Source organism: Sebastes fasciatus, chromosome 7 (assembly GCF_043250625.1).
Source record: "Sebastes fasciatus isolate fSebFas1 chromosome 7, fSebFas1.pri, whole genome shotgun sequence".
Taxonomy (NCBI): Eukaryota; Metazoa; Chordata; class Actinopteri; order Perciformes; family Sebastidae; genus Sebastes; species Sebastes fasciatus.
The window spans coordinates 31,762,974-31,785,603 of record NC_133801.1 but is presented as its reverse complement, the minus strand read 5'-3'; the positions used below and the strand labels follow the sequence as shown (position 1 = coordinate 31,785,603).

The window sequence follows — 22,630 nt, the reverse complement described above, 5'->3', positions numbered from 1 at the left end:
GTGATAGTGTGTGTGATTGTATGTGCCATTATGTACGTGGACTGTGTATGTGTTGAAACATCTGTTTCTGTGAAACTATTTCCCTGTCTGATGTGGAATTGTTTATTATTGTTGTTGATGCTGTTTTAATTTAGTGCTTGTAACTGCAGTTGGACGGAGTCCAGGAAAAACTTCCCCACGGGGACAATAAAAGTATATCTTATCTTATCTTATCTTATCTTATCTTATCTTATCTTATCTTATAATGTTGATATTGTGCTTCACTTACATATTTCCATGCTATGCTACTTTATACTCTACACTGGTTAATTTGCAGATTAGGTTTTGCATGCACATCACACTGTAGGCTATAATGAACATATAAAATATGATGCATTGTTATAGATTAAACTAGTGTATAGCATAAATTAAAGTGTATATGCATTTGTTAAAACTAGCTCCACATTGACCAGTTAATAATATTAATAATAATAATAATAATAATATAATAACATAACTCTGAATGGGGCCATTCTGCATGTTGATGTTGATTTAGTCACCAAGTTCATTTAGGAGCTTTACCATTTACCACTTAACCACTGATTATGTTTATTCCAGCTCTCATCATTTGGTGATGATGTGGTTAGCTTGTGTTAAATTATTACTAAGCATCAAGCGCCCTCTAGTGATGTGTAGGCATGTTAAAGACTAGTGCAGTGTTGTGGGCTAAATGGAGATATGTAAACAATGACATCACTGTATAGAGACTGTACACCCACATATGCTTTTAAAGCGGAAATCCTCTAAATCTGTGCAGAACATGCAATGACAGCTGTATTCAAATACATGTACTTAGTCCACCTTTTACCTGTTTTTATCCACTAGCATTGAGTTTATTTGTTGGTACAGTAATTACTGTATTACTGCTATAAGTATATTCATTGATAGTAGTAGCAGTTCATTATCAATTGTATAATTGTTGTGCTATATTCTGTATTTGCACAGATATTCAACTTCACACCTTCATAGCTTGAAGCTGAAAGCGACTTGGGGTGGATGAAGTCTTTAGGTTTCTGTTACCATAGCAGCTGAGAGCAAATCACACTATGTTTAGAAAGCCAGTCCACAGACTGTGTGGGTCTTTGTACTATATCTGAAGAGCTCACTCAATTTAGATTGATGTCACATTTTTTTCTTTAATTTCCACTCCACAAAGGAGCTTACTATCAAGATACAAATAGAGGAAACTGCTCGGGACCAAGACGTAGCCTACTTTATCCATTCTTTGTGACACATGCAGTGTTTGTGTCAGCGTGTGTGAGAGTGTCTAAATCAGAGTGTTCTGATTCAAAGTGTAAAAGCCACGCTGCATTTCATTATCACTGCAATGGGTTCATCTGCACCATTATTCTGAGTACAGAGTCTTTAGTTAGAAAATTGGCTGCTCATTGGAATGTTTGGGATTGTAAAGTTAATGTATTCCAGTCTCTGGGAGATGAAAAGCCCGGGTAGGGATTTTATCTGTAAGTGCTTTTCTAAATGCATTGACTAATCAAGGTCATACGAGGCTTGCTGCCTTGAAAGTATGTGGTTTGCTGAATGGTTAATTTTTCTGATATGTTCAACTTTTTCTCCACACGGGTTAAGAATACACCTACAGAAGCATGAGACAGGCCACTGGTTTTCAGTCTCAGATCTGTGCAGCAGATTTGAATCCTGGACTGTGTTTTTTCCCCTTTTTTTGCAATCCATTGACTTGGCCATGGACATTATTTCCCTGCTCACATTGTAACATCTGTCTAGCCAGGAGGTTGAACAACATGTGGGAGAGTGAATGGTGTAAGTGATGCCACTTGGGTATGCTGTGAGCAACAACACCCACTGATAAAGCTCAACAACAGCTGCACTTTTAGAACGCATAATGTTTGATGCCATGGGTCATTTTACTTATTAGTAAGGAATTAAAAAGATAGAATAGCACATTATGAAGTAGCTTCTTTGATACGTTTGACATGTGTGCTCATACTGTTTATAAATTGCAGCTTATTTTCATTTTCTTTATATAATTCTGGGATTTTAGATTGTGTGAGCCAATTCACAGACAATTTCCTAAGTGTTGTGTTTGTAGATATGAAAATACAAACCTTATGTGTCCTTTAGTTCTTGTGTTACAAGACTTGCCAATCAGTTTGAGATAGGGATCAGGTTTTGTGGCTTTAAAAGGCTGATGTGGCTCCAATGAGAATACATTTGACGGTATAATAAAAGCAGTGATTTAGTAGGGAGACAAGTACAAGTTTTCGGATTTAAAACTGACTGACTTTGCATCAAAGATTGGGTGTTATGGTTGTCTGGTTCTTGGCCTGATAGGAAGTATTTCATAATTTTAAATAGTGATTTACCTCAGTATTTATTCCTTCTCCAATGTAAAAACTATGCTGAAATATTATCCTTGTGAAATAGTAATGCTGTGAGAGACTGCCTGCACTCTTTCCCACCACTAGATGGAGCAAACTACACTCTGAAAGATTTATACAATCAGTGCTCTGGCATTTGTTCAGAGCAGAAATTATGCAATGTTTCTTTGTTTGCGGTCCAATAGATGACACTTTTACAGAAGAGATACAGCTGGATTCTGTATCCCATCTGCTCATTATATATGTCCCTCAATGTAGCGCTCAGTTTCAGGGCTCTAAAAAATAAAATATGCAGAGAGAAGTATATTAAGCAATTTATGTAAAGCCTAATGTTGAGCTTTAAAATCCTAAATTGTGTTTTTAACAAAAAGTGTGCAAATGTGTCCAGATAATTTTACTTATTTGCAATGCAATCTACTTTTATGTTAAAGCTTTCTTAAACAAGTAACTTTGTGCTAGAGTTGTAATGTGACTTCTAGAAAATTCTTTTAAAAAAGTGAAATAAACAAGTTTAGAATGTTTCAACGTCAAGATTTTTGTGAGAAATGCATCAAAATGTGTGCACCTTTTAAATGTGCATAAAAGAAGAATGGCAAAGATTACAAAACATTTTGTGAATGTAATGGTGGTCCCATTTATTTTATGTTTTTTAAATGGACCTCCATAAATTGTTTGATATATAAAATAAATCCAAACATACAAATCATCATAATTCATTACATGCAAAAAAAAATGATACAAACCCAGTACATTTGTATATAAAAATGTGGTTTTGAAAAGGTTCTGGGTGGTCCATCCATGCATGAAATGTTGCCATACTCCTTGAGCCTTGTGGTATATAAACTCCCACTCTGAGTCTGCTCCCATCACTCTGGGTCTGGAGGGGCTAGCTATATGAAATCAAAGATGAAGCTCCTTTTTGTAGCTGCCTTTACACTCTTTGTGCTCTCTACATTTGACAAGGCTGAATCTTCAGCTTATGACAAAATAGTTGCCCACAGTCGCATCAGGGCAAGAAAAGAAGGGTAAGCTTATTCATATTTTTCATTATGATTATGTTGGAGTTGTTGTTTTTTTACACCTTTGTGAAGTCATATTAGTTCATTTTGCATGCAGTAGTATTGGGCTTTGAGGATAACAAGCGGCAGTAGTTCTTATCATTCCTGCACATTTGTCTCTTTTCCGTTTTTATATGAAATTTGCTATATTTGAATGCAGTCAAAGTTGTTTCACACATTTTAATTGTTTAACTGTTTAAAATTATGGCATATGTTATTTAATTATATTACATTTCACTTAGAATTATAACTAAAATCTGACAAACCAATATCATATCCAGCAGGCGTGGATGTCATAATCACTCATATTTGACTGGTTTCAGAAGCAGCAGGGGTAGTTGCCAAATATTCACACTTGGCAGTCTGGTGTCTTACCCAGCAGGGCTGTTAGTCACATAATAATTCAAATGTGAATTACTTCAGAGATTCATAGAATCTTACTCCTGTGTTTTACCTGCTGATTAATGCTTTATCTCTTTTTTCACCCTCAATTCTCATCAGACCCAATGTCTGCGCACTCCAGCAAGTCATGGGGACCAAGAAGAAGTACTTCAGCACTTGTCGTAATTGGTACCAAGGGGCCATCTGTGGAAAGAAAGCGTAAGTGTTGTTTCATGTTTCCAATAGGACAAGTTGTTTCTCCTGTTTAAAGATGAACATTACAAGCAAATTCAACGACTAAAAAGTTTTACCTGAGCATCGCTTCTGTATGTTTTTGAAAATATGGCATTTCGCTTCTTCTACTGCTTCTTCTTTAAGGGTTTTCATGGAAACGTTAATGTTTCCATAGAGATAGACATCTGTTATCTCACTCTGAACTAAACTACCGCTTAAAATGAAAAACACATTTGTGGAGGCAGGCCCTAAATCCTTTGTATTGGAGACGGTTCGATCTTGTAAACTGTACGTTAGGGTTTTCATAACTTGGGAAGCCTGGACGTCATTGAGCGGTGAACCACTGATTCCAGGCTATGATGTGGCTGCAAAATGTTGACTGTATTCATGAATGGAAAAGCATTCAGCTCAGTCATTCTGGACAACCTCTTTTCTCTTATTATTCCGGCCCCCTCAGCACTTTTGTGTTTAAACATGGATCGTAGCCATGGCTATTTTACAGTCTCTCTCCCTCTCTCTATATGCGCACACAGACACACACACATTCAGCTTTCCCTCTATTATGCCTAAGTCATGCTTAGCACTCTAAACAGGCTTAGTTCTTCATGATGAATACACACTGCTCATTAAACTTGGCAAATGATAGTGTTAGAAACAGCCAAAGAATTTTATCTATTTCAATGGGAGTCTGACATGGGAGCGTGGGATCAATCAAAAGATAACTGGGCCAAAGTTGAATTCACACGGTAAACTAGTTCACTGATTTATACCTGTTATAGTATGATGATGCGAGGTGTCCTGAAAGCACAACTTATAACTACTCGATTCCAGTTTGAGTTACACAAATTTCTTCAAAGCAGAGCCGCGCTGGAGAAAGGTTCTTATTATTTGATAAAGTTTACTTAGATTAGTTGGTCTATTAAAGATAAACTGAAAACACATTAGTTACTGAGACACAGATCATATTACCTGCCAAACCTACAGTATAACCCTCCCATCGTTCCTCCCACCCGGTCTTCGATAAACTCCCCAGATGTTCACATAACAAAAAACATCTGTATTTCAGTTCAATTATATGTATAATTGTTTCAGTCAGCATACGTTTCAGTGGAGCTGATTTAAATGCAAACAATTTCACTAATCAGCTGTAAATTTTTGCTTTGATATCAGCGTTCCTGTCCCACACTGATTTGGACCAATCAGGACAACACATTTTATGCTAAATGGAATTGGTATAACTTAAATTTCCCCAAAGGTTAACTTGTGTATACAATATAATACATATCTCTCTTACTGTATGGCTACTGAAGAAGCAACAGGAAAGCATTACCATCTTGAACACATAAAATAATTCAGGCTAACCCACTGACCAACATGATCTAATATGGCTTAAATTGCACTTTTTACAGTAGTTTCTGGCAGTTGATGCTGTGTCTAACTTTATTTGGCCAGCCAAAGAACTTGTTCCTGTCCCACTGAGGTTTAATTCAACAAATGATAATATGTCTGCTTCCAGTGCAGCTCTGTCTCCAAGAAAACTGTGTACAGCCGTACTTCTAAACTGCCCATTAGTGATGGGTTGAATTGGAATAAAGCCACATACAGCTTATGTTATGTCTGAAGAAATAATCATGATTCTTGGAACAGCACTTTTATAGAGATGCTGACAAGTCAGAAGTTTCCTACGCCGTGGCCAGACACAATCCCTCAGTGTGGGAGAGCAATGTAGCGAGGGTTTTGCTGACTCTGCCCCAATGGGGCTTGTGTGATCTCATCCCAGTCCCTCCGACTCCATTCAGCTTGATTCAAATACAGCTGTTAAAGAGGTGCAGTTAGCCGTGGCCCAGAGGCCTCGGTCTGTACCCCGTGTGAGACAGCTGGCACATGTTTTTCTTCTTCTTCTTTTTGCTCAAACAAAAGCTTAATTCATTTTTATGAAGTGTTGGAATCTCACTATACTGTTAAACTTGTTTTTCCCAAGAGCAATTGTTTAAATTACTGCACGTGTAGCATCTTTTAGTCATCCAATCATTCAATCCAATTACGTCTTTGTTTGTCCCTAACCATGCCGACAAAGTCACTATATTGTCCGTTTTGAACTACACATTGGACACATATGAAGCTTTCCTGGTGTTTAGGTCTCACAGGGAAACCACTGATGAGGAGGAACTGCATCTTCCTCCTCCTTTTGTGTTATGTAGAACCAGTTCACAACCAAAAATATAGCTACTTGTTACATTGTGCCATTTGTAAGTGATCACAGACTTGATAATGTTCTTACCATCTGTCATGATTATTTTAATCATGTTGAGCTGATTAATTGGGGAAGAAGCAGCTTCCTTGATAGAGTTTATTAACAATAAAAACTGGGCAGTCTGCAGTAATGAACTCCCCAGCCAACTCTGCTCTTTTATGTCTTGTGGTTCTTTTTATTGTTGCATACCTGTTAGTTATTTGAAGTGAAATGTACATCTGCAAATGTCTGGAAACAATTATATAATTCCAACATGTTCGAAACCTGCTGACACAAGGGGTATACTCATGTTTATATGTAGCAGCTGCACTTTGAATTTTACTATCCTTCTTGGGTTACGGTGATACGGGCTACAGCAAATAAACATTTCTCATGTGTATCTAATTTATCTAAACAGAAATCACAATGCTTATTCTCTAAATTATAAAACTTTGTTTAAAAAAAAGCTCTAAAAACTCTGGTGACAATTGAATAACGTTGCTTTTCAGATTAGCGCTAGTGTTTCCATAAAGACCACCAAACCCTTTAAATGTTCTTTGTGTCACCACCAACATTTCCTAAAACTCAGCTCTAATTACACGGCAGTTTTTCAAGGCCAAAATGTTTCTGAGGTTCACCAAATGCCAAGTAAGTCCAAACTAATTGTTTAGCTTCAAAGTGGAAGTCCTGGTAATATAAATCTCCTAATGTAATGGTAGCCTAATCCTCCAGGCACCCTTTCCATTAGGTTTTGGCCTAAGCTGTAGGGTCACATGGTTTGTTTGGGTAATGAAGGAGATAATGAGTCACATCTGGAAACACTGAATACACAAGACCAAAGTGGAATGATGATTCAGCTCAAAACACGGCAGCCAGAAAGAATACAAATTTCTTACACAGCTATGTTGAAAGATTCTTGCAAACAGTATTTCAAGGGATGTGCTACTGACTTGAGATGATACTCACATTTCTGATCTGTGTGTTTTGCCTGCAGGACTGTGCTTTATGAGTGCTGCCCAGGGTACATGAAGCTCGAGGGCATGCGCGGTTGCCCTGCAGGTACAGTGCTACAATGCAGTCAATGTATAAAGGTTAGATGAGGCCAACTGTACAGCAGCTGTTTGCTATTTCTGAAATTAGGCCAAATAAACTAGAAGAGGATGGTGCAGCATATTGTCGACACATGTCGAGTCTTTCTTTTCGAGTTTATTATCATAATGGCAGGCTGACATCTGATACTGCTTATTGTAAATCTCTTTCTTAGTGGCCCCGATTGACAATGTGTACGAGACCTTGGGTCTGGTGAAGGCCACCTCAACCCAAAAGTACTCTGATCTTTCTAAGCTAAGGCCTGAGATCGAGGGATCTGGATCCTTCACCTTCTTTGCCCCCAGCAACGAGGCCTGGGAGCTTTTGGACGAAGTGAGTCAAAAACTATTTTTATTTTATTTTACCTTTTATTTAACCAGATAAGTTAATTGAGAACCAATTCTCATTTAAAATGACGACCTGGCCAAGAGGCAACGACAGAAGGCAAGGCGAGACAAGACATTAGAAGATAGAACATAAGTACGACTAGTGCAATAAAACATGAGACAAAATTAAAACATCACAATATATACAGTATATATACAGAATATATATATATATATATATATATATATATATATATATATATAAAGTGCTGTGTTCCAGAGAGGCAAATTCAGAAGTAGATGCAGTGATCAGAAACTTTCGCTTGTAATGAGTTATTAAAGGATTGAGGGTGTGGAGTTTTAGCATCTTTTGCAATGAAACAAAACGCTGTGGAGGCTCTCTGTCTGTGAGGTTTTAACATCTCATTTTCCTCACCTAACAGGAAGTAAGGAGTGCACTGGTCAGCAATGTCAACGTTGAGCTGTACAACGCTCTGCATTACCACATGGCCAACAAACGCTTCTTGACCAAAGATTTAAAGAATGGAATGGCGGTCACCTCCATGTACAACGACCTTGGTCTCCATATCAACCATTACTCCAATGGGGTGAGTATTATCACTCAGTATTATCAGTCCTATTGTAGTTGTACTAAAAACACTTTTCACTGGTATAACATTGAAGTGTACGTTATGTGCAGGTGGTGACTGTGAACTGCGCCAGGATTATCTATGGCAACCAGGTAGCCACCAATGGAGTTGTGCATGTCATTGACCGTGTTATCAGCGCTGTTGGAAACACAATCCAGGACGTCATTGAGGTTGACGATGACCTGACAACTCTGAGTGTGAGTAAATATATACAGGGATAGATATGCAAACACATGTTACACATTATTAAGATACAAGCATGCAGAGCAATTTAGCAAATATTACAGGTACATGAGTACAAATTTTGTGATTTAGTTACTTTAAAATCCTTTTTTTCAGATGATTAGATTGTTATGTCTATCTCCTGCTAATGTTTTTACTACTCTATCTCGCTGAAATCACCATTTAGGATGTGGCTCTAAATGCTGGATTCTTGGAGAAGCTGGGTCAGCCAGGACATTACACTCTCTTTGCCCCCACCAACGAAGCCTTTGAGACTCTGGGCAGCGAAGTGTTGGAGAGACTTCAGGGTGACAAGGAGGTCCTCAAAGGTAAACCAGACTTTTATTCACAGAGGTCTGCCGCTGTTCCTTAATGCCCCAAAGATCACTCGAGACCATTTAAAACATTGCAGTGGAGACAGGAAACAGGAACAGGAAGGTGCCAGAAAAGAAATGCGGTGATTCCCTGGCGGCATGTTTCCTAGACTTAGTTGCCCATAAAGTGATTTATTTTTTTTACATATACAACTTCTTCCAATCCAAAACAGATGACGCCGCAATGGATTTGGAGCTTACACAGATTTGGCAAGCTGTACATAACAGTTTGGTCAATGAGTAATAAAAATAAGTCTCAAGTTTCAAGTCACGCATGAAATGGTTGGTGGAAAGTCAAACAATGCAGCATATCATTTGGCACTATGGTAATGTTTTTTTCCGTTCTTTTAGAGTTACCGGTATATACAGTATGTTGTGAGTAAGTCGGGTTTAATATACTGTAGCTATTTTATTTTCTCAAACATTTGCAAGAATTGTGCCACTATAATCGTCAATTAGAGCAAGTTAAACCCTTCAAATATACAGTGACCGTAAGCTCTTGAAAAAATCGCGGAGAAAACAACAAAAAAGCAGAATTTCAACATTTTAAATTTTATCTTGTTTGGCGTCAACACTGAGAGGCAGGAAACAGCTGCTTTATGGAGCAAGCTGGTCAAATTGGCAACAACCCAAAACATTTTATTAGCCTACAGCTCGCTGTATAATGTGAGATCAGACCATTTCACACAAAGTTAAACAGAACTGTGACGAAATCACAAGTCTTCTCACTCAAGGACCCGAGGGCTCCAAAGGGTCCTCAGGCTCCCAGGGCATCATATCCTCAGCTGCAGTGAAACATGAGGAAGAACATACAACAGCCCATGCAGCCAACTGACCTACTCTGCTTTCAAATAAACATCTACCTACAACTAAACCATACATTTATTCAAATCTTTGTCTTTTCCAGCTCTTCTGAATTTCCACCTCCTGGACTCCGTGCAGTGCTCTGAGGCCATCATGGCTGGTACCTCTTATGAGACCCTGGAGGGCAACAACATTGAGATCGGCTGTGATGGTGAAAGCTTAACAGTCAACGGCATCAAGATGGTGCTCAAGAAGGACATTGTCACCACCAACGGTGTCATCCACCTTATTGACCAAGTGCTCATGCCAGACTCAGGTTAGACTCCCATTTTTTTCCTCTTATTTAAGCATACCTGGTTTACTACATCAATATGTACATTATGCCAGATGTTTATAATGTTTTTCTGTGATCCATATTTTAATGGTGTTGGGATTTCCTTTGCCCTTTAAGCTAAGCAGGTGATGGAGCTGGTGGGAAGTTCCCAGTCAACCTTTGGTGACATGGTGTCCGAGCTGGGCCTTTCTGCTGCCATGAGAGCAGACGCTGAGTACACTTTGCTGGCTCCCCTCAACGTTGCCTTCAATGGTGAGTAACATACTGTTCATTATATCATGAACGTCCCTCTGCTTTCCATTCAGCAGGTGGCTAAATATGAACCCTGTTTGCTCCACACTCAGTCACAGTCTGGAATAAAAAATAAATGTATTATTTCCCCTTGCATGCTGAGTCAGAAATTAATAGATATGTACATATATGGAGCTTCAGGGAAATCATGGATTTATTGGGACATTGCAAAAGCTTTATGCCACGCAAGACCAAAAACCCACTCCCCCAGAAAACATTCCTGGACTTCACCCGAAGGGAGTAGAGATGTTTTGTTTCTGTAACAAGAATCTGTAATTAATCGAGGCAGAATACTTTTATCTTTATAGACATACGATTTTAAATGGGTGTAAGGAATGCACAAGCAACATCTGGATGTAACAAAAACCTTTTATTCAACTGTAAATTCAATCATGTACAATACATCATGTCTCATGATTTTAACTGTGCAGTAAATCAAGTCACTGATAGCAGATATGTCTTTGCTCACACTTTTTGTTGTGGCTGCTGCTCTCTGGACATTGTGGTAAAAATAATAAGACTATAAATGTCATTTCTGATGCTATAAGCCAATACATTATATGTAAATGTACAATGTTGCTGGTATGTTTACTTTTTAATGGGAAATATAAAACCATTCTTTCCTCTACAGATGAAGTGATGTCCATGGATCAGAGGTTGCTCAAGAGTATCCTGGAGAGCCACATCTTGAAGAGCAAGATTGTCCTGGGACAGTTGTTCAGTGGCCAGCGGCTGGAGACCATCGCAGGGAAATTTCTGAGAGTCTTCATCTATCGCACAGTGCGTCCTCTTCTCTGAAGTTGTGCCAAAAAATTGTGGCTGGGTGCCACTAAACACACACTATATGCATTACCTCTGTTATTTGACCATCAATCCACATATCCTTGAGACATTACTAATCCCAATGCCTTTACCTTGTGGATTATTTCTCCAGGCTGTGTGCATTGAGAATTCCTGTCTGGTAAGAGGCAGTAAAGAAGGAAGCAATGGGGCCCTTCATCTCATGAGGACTCTGTTGAAACCGGCGGAAAAATCTATGTTTGAGATTCTGACAGAAAATGGAGGGTTCAAGTACGTAAAGAGCAATGGTAGTGAAAATGGACTGTGGTATTAAATGCAGCATAATACTCAAACAACATCTTTCTGTATCTTTCCATTAAATCCACATGGCACATATGGGAAAGAGAAAGTGCTGTTGTTGCAATACGTCAGCCCACAGTGGTTTCTGCAACAGCCAACTTACTGTTTTCTTCTCTGTCCTGCAGGATCTTTTTGTCTCTGATGGAAGCCGCTGAATTGACTGACCTGCTGAAACAGGAGGGAGACTTTACTCTGTTCGCCCCAAGCGATAAGGCTTTTGCTGGTTTGAGCGACAGTGATTTGTCCTTGTTGAAGAGTAGGTCTCCCATACTTTCTTTATCTTTTAATGTGTTTTATTTTGCTAGTTGAAATTCACAAAAAATAAATGAATGATAGTTAATAAATGTATGTTTGTCGTTCTTTATTTCAGGTGACATAAATGCCCTCAGAACGATCCTTTTGTATCACATCAACAATGGTGTCTTCATTGGTGGCGGTTTGGAGGCTGGGGTGACAAACCTTCTCAAGTCTCTTCAGGGCAGCAACCTCAGAGTGATGCTTGTAAGTGTTTAGCACAGCAAGACTGAACACATTTTATCTTTAGTCAATAAACTTTATACCTTGAGCAATTCAAGCTTTACGAACCTTGTGTTATCTTTAAGCATAAAAGTTCGGTACAATTATGATAGCGTCAATTGTTATCTGATAAAATATCGTCCTCAATTTCTAAACTCTGTAACCTCAGCAAGCTATTAACTTTGTTTACTGTCAAACTCATTCCTCATATTTTAAAATACAGGTTTATTCAAGCCCCTCATTTTGTGGTTTTCTTATTAGTAATTGTTTTTACTGTCTCCCTCAGGCTAACAGCTCTATGCAAGTGAATTCGGTCCAAATCCCTGAATCTGATATCATGGCCACAAATGGAGTCATTCACTTCGTCAACCAAGTCTTGTATCCTGGAGGTATAATTCTCACTCAATCATTTCTGTCAATATTCCCTTCCTTCTGTAAATCTGTCAAGAGATGCACTCTGCACTGCTTTAATCACTGTTGTAAAGGCTCAACTGCAGTTAACGCCCTGCTCTTTCTTCCAGATATCCCTGTTGGAAGCCAGGATTTCCTCATGCTACTGAGGAGGATCATCACTTACATGCAAATCAAGGTGTCATATAAAAGATTTACTCCTCGTTATTAAAGCTTTGAGGCTTAAAAAGGGCAGGGTGCAGTTTTCTGTGAGCAGGTGTTGATGTTTTTTATGCCTTCTGTGGCTGCCAGAATACAATTCTCAACGTAAAGTACAAGACAAGAACCTGCTTGTAAACCATCTGTGCAGAGTGTCGAGCTTGTAGTTTTGAACAAGGGCGTTCTGACTCAGCAGTTGTTTATTTTACTTTACAGGTTGACCGATTATAAGCTTTGTTATGCAGCAAACACAAAGAATGACAATGATCATACTGTACATCATGTTGTTAATGTGTAATCTGCTGTAACAGATTTTTTGCCCTTTTCTTTACAGTACATTTCAGGATTCAGATATCAGGAAATCCCCCTTACATTTATGAGTAAGTATCAATATTACCATTAGGTTTATTTGTGTTTTTATTTTTTGCAATACAGTATTTTTAATCTCTTAAAGGGATAGTTTGGGTGTTTTGAAGTGGGGTTGAATGAGTTTGCTTATTTATCCATAGTCCAGCCCTTTCATTCCCTGATCGTCAAATACCAACGCTTTGTCACAGCCGTGGCGTTACATACCGACGCATAAGGTACCCTTAGCGCTGGTAGGAGACGCACCTGGCTTTCCAATAATTACAAAGTAAACCCATCCACATCAATATTAAATGCACAGGGAAAGTGCTTTGGTGACAGTGGTGGTAGTTTAAAGAGCAAAAGAGACACAACGTGCAGGCTGGAAGGGAGGTGGATGGGTCCAACAAACACAAGACTTTCATCCAGGAGACCGCTGTTTGTGTCTCGTGCGTCATGTTACAATCTGTTCGTTCATGTGCTGTGTTCACAATGTTCAGTGTCATTTTTACTGTACAGCCCAACCATGTTGTTTCTGTCTAAACCTAACTATATTGGTTTTATTGCCTGAACCTAAGCAAGTGTTTTTGTTTAATTCATTAAGCACATGTTTACTGCAACCGAAAAGTGACGCCGAGGGGTCTGACAAAGCGTCAGTATATGACAAGTTGGGATGAGAACATGTTGCATAGTCAGTGTATTACCTAGAGTAGATGGCGGTCGGCAAACCCCCAGTTTGGAGATACAGGCAGGCAGGAGTACCGACATGGGAGCAAAGCAATGTACAGCTGTGGACGGGGGCTGGCAGCAAAATGTATTTTAGCCACCTAAAAGAAAAGACCCCCTGAAAAAAATTATATCAGTTTAAGTGTACACTATATTTAGAATATTTTCCGATAGAAAACTGAACTGGAGTCTGGCTGCTTTGAAGAGAGCATAGATTGCACTTTCAGTTCAGTCGAAAAAGGCTGTCTGACTGCAGTGAAAATATTCTTCGTACACTTAAACTGATATAAATTTTTTTGGTGAGCCTTTCTTTTAGATGACTAAAATCTGTTTTGCTGCCGGCTCCGTCCACAGCAGTACATTGCTTTGCCTTTGTGTTGGTACTCCTGTCTGTTTCTCCAAACTGGGGGCGTGCCAAACACCATCTACTGAAGATAATACACTGACTGTGGATAAGTCCCTCATACAACCCCACTTCAAAACACACAAACTACCCCTTTAAGAGGCATTCTTCACTGTCATTAACGGCTTTATATCTCCTGTTGTTATTAGAGAGGATCATCACTCGTGTCGTCCAGGAAGGTACAGTAATGATGATCAGAGTATCATCATCATGTGATTCCTAATCAGTAAAGTCTGACAGATTATATGCATGTCGCATGCATAGAATTGGCATAGCAGTTTTCATAATCGTACACAGCAAGAATTTATCAAACGGGAGCTGATACTCAACGATAAAAGCAAAATATTATAAAAAAACAGAATTAAAGACAAATAAAACCAAAAACCAAAGGATTTGCATGTAACAAACTTATAAAAACGCCAGGCTATAAAAGTGTGTTTTTAAAAGTTTTTTAAAATGTGGTACAGACTCAGCTGACCTGACAATGAGGGGGAGGCAATTCCATAGTGTTGGCGCTAAAATAGTAAAAGCATGGTATTTAATAGCAATTGGTCAGAAGATCTGAGTAATCTTGGGGCAGAGTATTGGGTTATGCGTTCAGAAATATAAGAGGGTGCCATGCCATGGAGGGCTTTGAATGTGATCAGGAGGATCTTGAACTGAATTCTGAAGCGCCCAGGAAGCTAATGGGCCAGAATGGGGGTAATATGCTGTCTTCGTTTAGTGTTTGTCAAAAGCCTGGCTGCCGCGTTCTGAACCAGGTTGAGCAACTGCAGACTCACTTAAAAAAGAAAATAAGGAGATACAATAGTCCAGGTGGGAAGAGATAAAGGCATGGATAATTTGCTCTAAGATGCTCTTAGGCAAGGTTGAGCGGATTTTGGCCATATTTCTGAGTTACAGAAAACAAAACTGAACCAATTTCTTAATGTGATGGTCAAAATTTAGATTTTGATCAAACACAACACCAAGATTTCTAGCAGATGGTTTGACATTCCCTGCTAAATGTCCGAGGTATGGACTAATAGCCTTTGAAACTTGGTCTGGCCCAATGACCAAGATTTCTGTTTTGTCCATATTCAGCTGTAAAAATGCAGTGACATCCAATCTTTGATAGCAGTAAGGCAGCAGTGTAGAGTATCACAATTTTAAAGATTATCAGATTTCAATGATACATAAAGCCGAATGTCATCTGCATAACGATGGTAGCCAACAATCTTAAACTTACGAATAATATGACCAAGGAGGAATGTATACAGACTGATCAAAATATACTGATCAATCTCTAACTCCTTAATCATTTCACACACATATGTAAGTACATGAACAAACACACACAAGCAGGGTTTGACAGCTAAAGTAGCATTAATCAAAGAGAAGAAAAGAGAATCTCTTTTCTACTGACTTGTACCAGTCAGCAATAAAAATGGATATTTAAAATGAATTAATTAATTAACCATATTTCCATATGAATAAAAATAAACAGCAGTGCAAAAATAATATTTAAAAACTAGATAGCAGAAATCCTTTGATTATGAATCACGTTTTTGTCAAAGCAAACTTTCTGATCCAGTGAAAGGTCCATTTGTTATGATACCTGCATACAAATGGAAAATTCTCTGTATCGAGGGGCAATGCTGTGCTGCCTGTAATTTCAATGTAGTGAAACATGTCTTCTTTGCTTTTATAGTTCCTGATGTAACCAAAGTGACGAGGGTTATTCAAAGTGATCCCATTATCACCAAAGTGACGAGGGTTGTTCAAGCGGACCCCACTATCACCAAAGTGACGAGGATTGTTCAAGCTGACCCCGTTGTCACCAAAGTGACGAGGGTTGTTCAAGCGGACCCCATTGTCAGCAAGGTTACCAGAGTCATTTCAAGTGAGAGCAGGGTCAGCAGAGTCATCGAAGGTGACCCCACCTACACCACGGTCACCAGAGTCATTGAAGGTAAATATTTTTTACTTGAATCAATACATCAGTAGTTTTATATCATTTATCACATCACAAGCTCATGAATTACTGTCGTCTGCAGGCCCTCAGTACTCAGCCAGTTCTGGCACCACCAACATCGCCCTGGAAGGTCAGTGAAAGTAATTCAGAAATTTAAGGACAATTCTAATTATTTTAAGCATTGAGGCTTATTGTCCTAGTTTGAGTCACTATAATGATCAATGGTGTTTAAAGTTGTATTGCTCACTTCTCTGCAGTGGTAAATGTGGTTGGACTTGTAGGGATATATTTTTGTATATCACTTATAAATGTAAAATAGTATAAGTTAGAGTCACACTAGTTCAAGTAATGTACAAGTAATCCCACTCAAAAAATAAAAAAATTAATATAATACAAACATACCACAATGGATGCTATTGGGTGATTATATAGACTTAAATAAAATGTAATTTGTCCGTATTCAGCTGTAAAAAAATCAGTGACAGCCAATCTTTAACAGCAGTAAGGCAGCAGTGTAGGTTATCCAGATATGTAAGATTGTCAGATTTAAATTATAAATAAAGCTGGGTGTCATCTGCATAACGATGGTAGCCAACAATCTTAAACTGATGAAAAAATAAGAAATTAATATAACACAAACATACTGGATAATGGATTGTATTGGGTGAAGACTTAAAATAAATTAAATTTGCTGCATAACAATGGCAGCCAACAATCTTAAACTGACCAATAATATGACCAAAGGGGAGTGTATACAGACTGAACAAAATGCACTGATCAATCTCTAACTTGTTATTCCATCCATAAAACAAATGTTATGTAAATCTCATGAAATTGCAGCTGTTTAAGTACATGTTTAGGGTACAATGTGAATCATTGCTCATCATTTCTATATTAAGGCTAAAATAACCATAATACAACCTGATTGTTCTTTTAAGCAAACGTTTCTTACAGCACAGTACAATGCATCTCAAAAAAATCCAGTTTCACTTCAAGGATGTTTTCTTTTTCCTTCAGAAACTGACCTTTCAAACCTTGAAGGGGATAGTGAAAGAATTACCCAAATGATCCAAGGTGAGTTTTATCAGTTCGTACACCTCAGTGACTGGGAAAGAATAATTCATAAATAATGTGTGGACTTATATGTATATGTTTGCCATTATAGAAGGCAGTACAAGAAGAACTGGTTCCCGAAGAGTTGTAGGTAAAGAAAATGAGCTAATCTAAAAAAATCCTGCATTTGTAATAAATGCAGCGTAGCCTTTCAGCTAGCTCAGGCAGTCAACTCGAGTCCGCTGCTATGTTCACATGGCATATACTTCTCTCTGCATCATATATGCAACATACCCCTTCAATCATGGCAGGTGTACTTAAAGGAATAATTTGACATTTTGAGAAATGCCATTTTTTTGCTGATAGTTGGATGAGAAGACTGATACCATGAATTTTATCAATCTTCTCATCTAACTTTTGTCAAGAAAGCAAATAAGCACATATTCCTTTAAGCCGACTGTGCGCTGTTCACTCTTTTGCTGCCGTGCTTGCCGCCACAACGCTCACATGAAAGCTATGCTGACTCTTGGGGCTAATGCCACTGCGGCTTCTGTTCATACTGTATCGCATTTTAATGAGCCACACCTCCACTGAAGCATCCACCTTTAGGCTCGGAGTCCATACGCCTCCGTATGGGTAAAGTTATTATCATCACTCCCCACTCCATGCTGTGCTGAGCTTGATGTTTCCTTGTGGAGAGTGATGAGATCAGAGCCTATAGGCCAAACTTCCACGCCGTACATATTCTACATTCTCATAATAATCTATTCAAAGTGAAGTGGCTGACTGACATGTATTTATGGTTCTTTCCTTTTTTTTAACAGCTGGCAACAGGAGGAGGGGAAGGAACTGAGCATGGACGGATGAGAATATCAACGTTGTAAAGGCAGAAAGATACCAAACCCAGAGGTTGAAACTTTGATACAGGGGATACACTTAAGATGTCAGTGATTCCAGATATACTGTAAAAGTTATAGTTGATAAAAAATAAAACTATTCTCATGAACAATTTAATGGTGCTTTGAATGTATATCTGTTAGGCTGTAATTTCTGAAAAGAGTTCAGCATATGTAAACAGTGTTCAAATTAACATTTTGGCATGACTTTAAAGACACAGAGCAAGTCAGGGTAGCAATAAACTATTTTAAATCCAAGCCATTAGAGTAGCTTTAAAAAAACATTTCAGCTCTAAACTTCTCTATGCTTTTTGCTCAAGGTGAAGGTTAAAAATAGGAGATTTTACTAGCTGTTTGGGAAGATGTATAAAGCTCAGCATTATAAAGATTGAAAAAGAAATGATGGTGTGTTTTCAGACTTAAACTGTTCCATTCTTTTCATTTCTGTGGCTGTAAATTTTGTCTATGCTTGTATCATTTGGATCGATGTTTCCAATTGCAGATTGTTTCCTTTCTATTTTTTAAACATCTTCCAATAAAGTGCATTCTTTTATATAAATATGTCAATTTGAAAAGGACAATCTGAAGAGATTGTTGTTTGGAGTCATTTCTAATGTACTTGGAAGGCTCTTTAGTGTCGACAGTGGTTCAGAAAAGAGAGTCTAAAATATCCGATGTCAAATCTAAATATTATGTCTGCATTTTTTTATTTCCAAGTACGCGGTCTTTAAAATAGACTCTAATATTTCCTTTCCAATGGCTCAGTCATTTTTCTGTATGTTTAAGCGGGAGCTTGGCAGTCCACTTTTGGACACTTTCAGGAAGACATTATGTAAAATATGAAATAAACTGGGTTTAATGCAAAATAACAATCTTTTTTCCATTTTTCATGGAAAGTATGTATCTAATACAGTACATGAAACTTAGGTAACACTTTCTATGACGCCCATATCTATAATGCATTATAAACATACTTATAATGCACAATAATCTGCTTATTGTACTGTATAATTATAGTTATAAGTACTCATAAATATCCATAATGCTTTATAACAATAATCATAACACATTATAAAGCATTTTATAAGGAGTTATAAGGTCAAGTATCATTAATACTTAAAAATTGCTGAGTATTTCACTGTGTGAAAATTCATTTTACAATGTTTTGTTTGTTGTTCTTGCAAAGATTTAATTACATTTTTCACTTTATGAAGGCAAACAATGACCACTTAGAGTAACTTCTTATCACATAATAAAAATATTATAATATATTTCTATCGGAATTTTAGTACACTATGATCCTTACAACAACAAAAAATGTCAGTGAGTGACCAGCAATTATATGTTACATATTAATATAAGTATTATTGTGAGGATGGGGACCTCAGGGATGCACTGGTTCGGGTTGGATAACTATGGAATAAAATTATTCCTGCCAGTGAATCAGTTCTGAGAAAGTACTTTAATTCCAATGTAGAGAGATTACAACAATGAATGTGTGTGTTTCTTATTCACTCACGCACACAAATCACAAGGGAGAAGTTAAAATGGGTTAATTGTCTCTGCTGAGCTTAAATGAACTGCTCTGAAGCTGGTGCCAGCAATGCGCATGTCCGTGCGCTCCCCAACGTTCGCACCAGTCAGTTGGGAGTGCACATAGGGGATTTTGTACAATTATGATACTTGACCTTATATATAAAAAGCTTTATAATGTGTTAAGATTATTGATGTAACACATTATGAATATGTGAGTGCTTATAACTATAATTATACAGTGCAATAAGCAGATTGTAATGCATTATAAGTATGTTTATAATGCATTGTAGACATGGGCGTCATAAAAAGAGTTACCGAAATGGTAGATAAAAATACAAATAACTTACATAAGTTGAAAATATGTGATATGTATATATATATATGTGAAAACAAATCAATCATTCATTTTAACTTCAACATCAGTAATTATGATTTGATTTACAGTGGGTATTGAAATGATTAACTGAGTGCGTAGCTATACTGTATGTTTTCAGCAGAATAAATCATATTTAAGCAGGTGTTTGTAACCATACAGCCAGTTGAAATATTTGCCCTGAGGTTGCAGGGACGCTGTGTGTGAGCTGTTGTGAACAGACATTTGGAACAGGGCCAGATCCTCTGTTATCTGGCTCATGGGCAAAACTCTTCAGTGCTGTTTATGGCTTCTTGGATGGAGTGCGTAAAAAGACGAGTAACTGCCAAGATACAAACACAAACTCTTGCAACATACAAAAGCACAAACATGGCAAAATGTAAAAAGCATTTTTTTGTACATCTGTAATTTTGCATTAAAATAATTTACAGCATGCAACAACAGGCTTTATTGAGCCAGGCAGCTGTTTCGCCACTGCTTGAGGTGATGAAGTCATTATCACCTCCGCCAAGGCCAAAGGCCTAGGAAGGAGGTTATGTTTTCACCAGCGTTGGTTTGTTGGTTTGTCCGTTTGGAGGATTATACCAAATGTCCGCTATGGATTTGAATGAAATCATTTGGAGGGATGGGGTGTGGCACAATGAACAATCCGTTCGATTTTGGTGGCGATCCGGATCATGATCCGGCTTTGGGAATTTTTTTTTAATAACTCCGCTCAGCCTGTGCATTAACACCACAGGCTTTAAGGCATGTGCAGTGTAACTGATGACACATTCATGGCGCGTCACCCCGCCTCTTTCCTTCTGCCTGCAGAGAGAGGGACAGAGAGAGCGGGGGGTGGAGGGAGGGGGGGACAACTGTAGATTCGACGTTTTTTCACATTAATCTCTGGGAAAATTACAGTTGAGTTCGACCAAAGCACACTTGGTGATTGTTGGAAAGAGTAACAATGACGGTTTAGGTGAGTTTTACTTTGTTTCTATCCAGTTTGAATGAAGTGTTTTATGATGCTTCGCTGCGTACAGCTGATCTCAACATAAACAAAAATACACGTGGATGATGGCGCAAGCTGCACAGAGAGGGGGGGTGCAATCGTACTCGGGCAGCTTGGCGGAGGTCTGCACTCTCCGAGTGCTATTCTAGTTGTGTTGCTATTTAAATGCTGCTTTATCCAGTTATATTAGAGTGACATCTGCATTCTGTCTGTTCATCCAGTCAGTGGCCCGTGGAAAACCAAAATAATAACTTGCCTGCCAACCAAACAAGAAGTACAATGATATGTTGCTTTATTGTTTACTGCACAGCAAGATCAACAGATATACAGTATAGATGACCAAAAAAAAATAGAATATAGCCCGTAAATCTTGTTGTATAAATGAATATATTCACATCCGTCCTTTGTGGTTGTTTCAACAAGTAATGTAAAACTTGCTTGCTTAGAGGGATTTATCCTGTGTAATGAGGGTCATGTTGCAATTGACTGACCCTAATTCAGTATGAGTGGAACCTCCTCAGCTGCATAGATACGTTATGGCAGTATGGAGATATTAGTGTTATTAAGTTGTCTTTTATAATGCTGGAGGTGGGCTGAGAACCAACTCTCCATGACTCATGATGGCCATAAAAATAATTTATCCATCTGCTTGTTTGTTTGTTTATATAATATTTTCCTCTTCACTTAAAATCCCTGGAATTATTTTATGTTTAGACTGTATCAGCCACTTTTACATTACCAGCAAAGACTAAGTAACTATTTAAGCAAACTGCTATACAGTAACATGAAAATCTTGCTACGGAGAGGGTGAATACATCTGCAGTCAGACTCACAACAGGCAATGAATGTCTGAAAATTGAGAAAACATCTGCTGGAGGATCCTATTGCTTTTCCATTCGGTTTTGGATTGTACACCACATTGTACTCTGCAGTGATCTCCCAATCAATTATTAAGTCATTTATGAGACTGCTGGTATCACCAGCTACGGATTCAACTTTCACTTGACAGTTTCCACTGCTCATCACTATCACCAGCAGACAGCTGTTTGCTCATCCTTAAGTGAAACTGCACAGGCAGCAAATCCATATACAGTACTTCATGCCAAATTAATTTTCCCTTATCTGTCACGCTTTTATTGTTTGTAATTGTGTCACCAAACAATGTATTAATGATGAGTTCCGGCCTTTAAAGGTACATCACGCTGACACCATTTTTATAACATGTTCTTACTGCTAGAGAATGAAATTAACGTGAAATGTTATAATAGTACTGCATTAATCTCTTTCTCACCAAAACAGGCAGAGCAAAGGCCAGACAGAAAAAGAAAGATTGTTCCCGAATCCAATAATCAATTAATTACCTGATAATTGACATACTTAGCAAAAATACATTTCCATTATTTGAATATATGATATTGTTTATTGTAAAGAGAATTGGGGCTAAATGCTCCTCTTCTTAAGTGTCAATCTTCTAACAGTTCAAATTCATCGTTATATCTAACTGAGCTGTTCAGGTGTCATTTACACAAATTACTTTCTCCAACGGTGGTGCAGTGGTTAGCACTGGCGCCTCACAGCTAGAGGGTTGCAGGTTTGAATCCGGCTTGGGACCCTTCTGTGTGGAGTTTGCATGTTCTCCCCGTGTTAGCGTGGGTTTTCTCCGGGTACTCCGGTTTCCTCCCACAGTCCAAAG

The 22,630-nt window shown here is 38.2% G+C and overlaps 1 protein-coding gene across 4 annotated transcripts; it reads left to right on the top strand.

Annotated features, from left to right (window-relative positions):
• Positions 1–3,255: 3,255 nt before the first annotated feature.
• postnb (periostin, osteoblast specific factor b) lies at positions 3,256–18,152 on the top strand. 4 transcript variants are annotated; one of them, XM_074640319.1, is made up of 22 exons: positions 3,256–3,421; positions 3,956–4,054; positions 7,297–7,361; positions 7,567–7,724; positions 8,161–8,325; positions 8,418–8,564; positions 8,777–8,918; positions 9,871–10,083; positions 10,219–10,353; positions 11,024–11,172; positions 11,327–11,463; positions 11,658–11,788; positions 11,903–12,033; positions 12,335–12,437; positions 12,570–12,637; positions 12,992–13,037; positions 14,281–14,310; positions 15,822–16,082; positions 16,168–16,215; positions 17,103–17,159; positions 17,254–17,289; positions 17,963–18,152. In XM_074640319.1, the coding sequence occupies exons 1-22, from the start codon at positions 3,291–3,293 to the stop codon at positions 17,989–17,991; spliced, it is 2,481 nt and encodes an 826-aa protein (XP_074496420.1). In that variant the 5' UTR covers positions 3,256–3,290; the 3' UTR covers positions 17,992–18,152. The 4 variants fall into 4 exon arrangements, with proteins under 4 accessions (XP_074496420.1, XP_074496418.1, XP_074496421.1 ...); XM_074640317.1 differs by having other exon boundaries at positions 17,251–17,289; XM_074640320.1 differs by lacking the exon at positions 14,281–14,310 and having other exon boundaries at positions 17,251–17,289.
• The last annotated feature ends 4,478 nt before the right edge of the window (positions 18,153–22,630 follow it).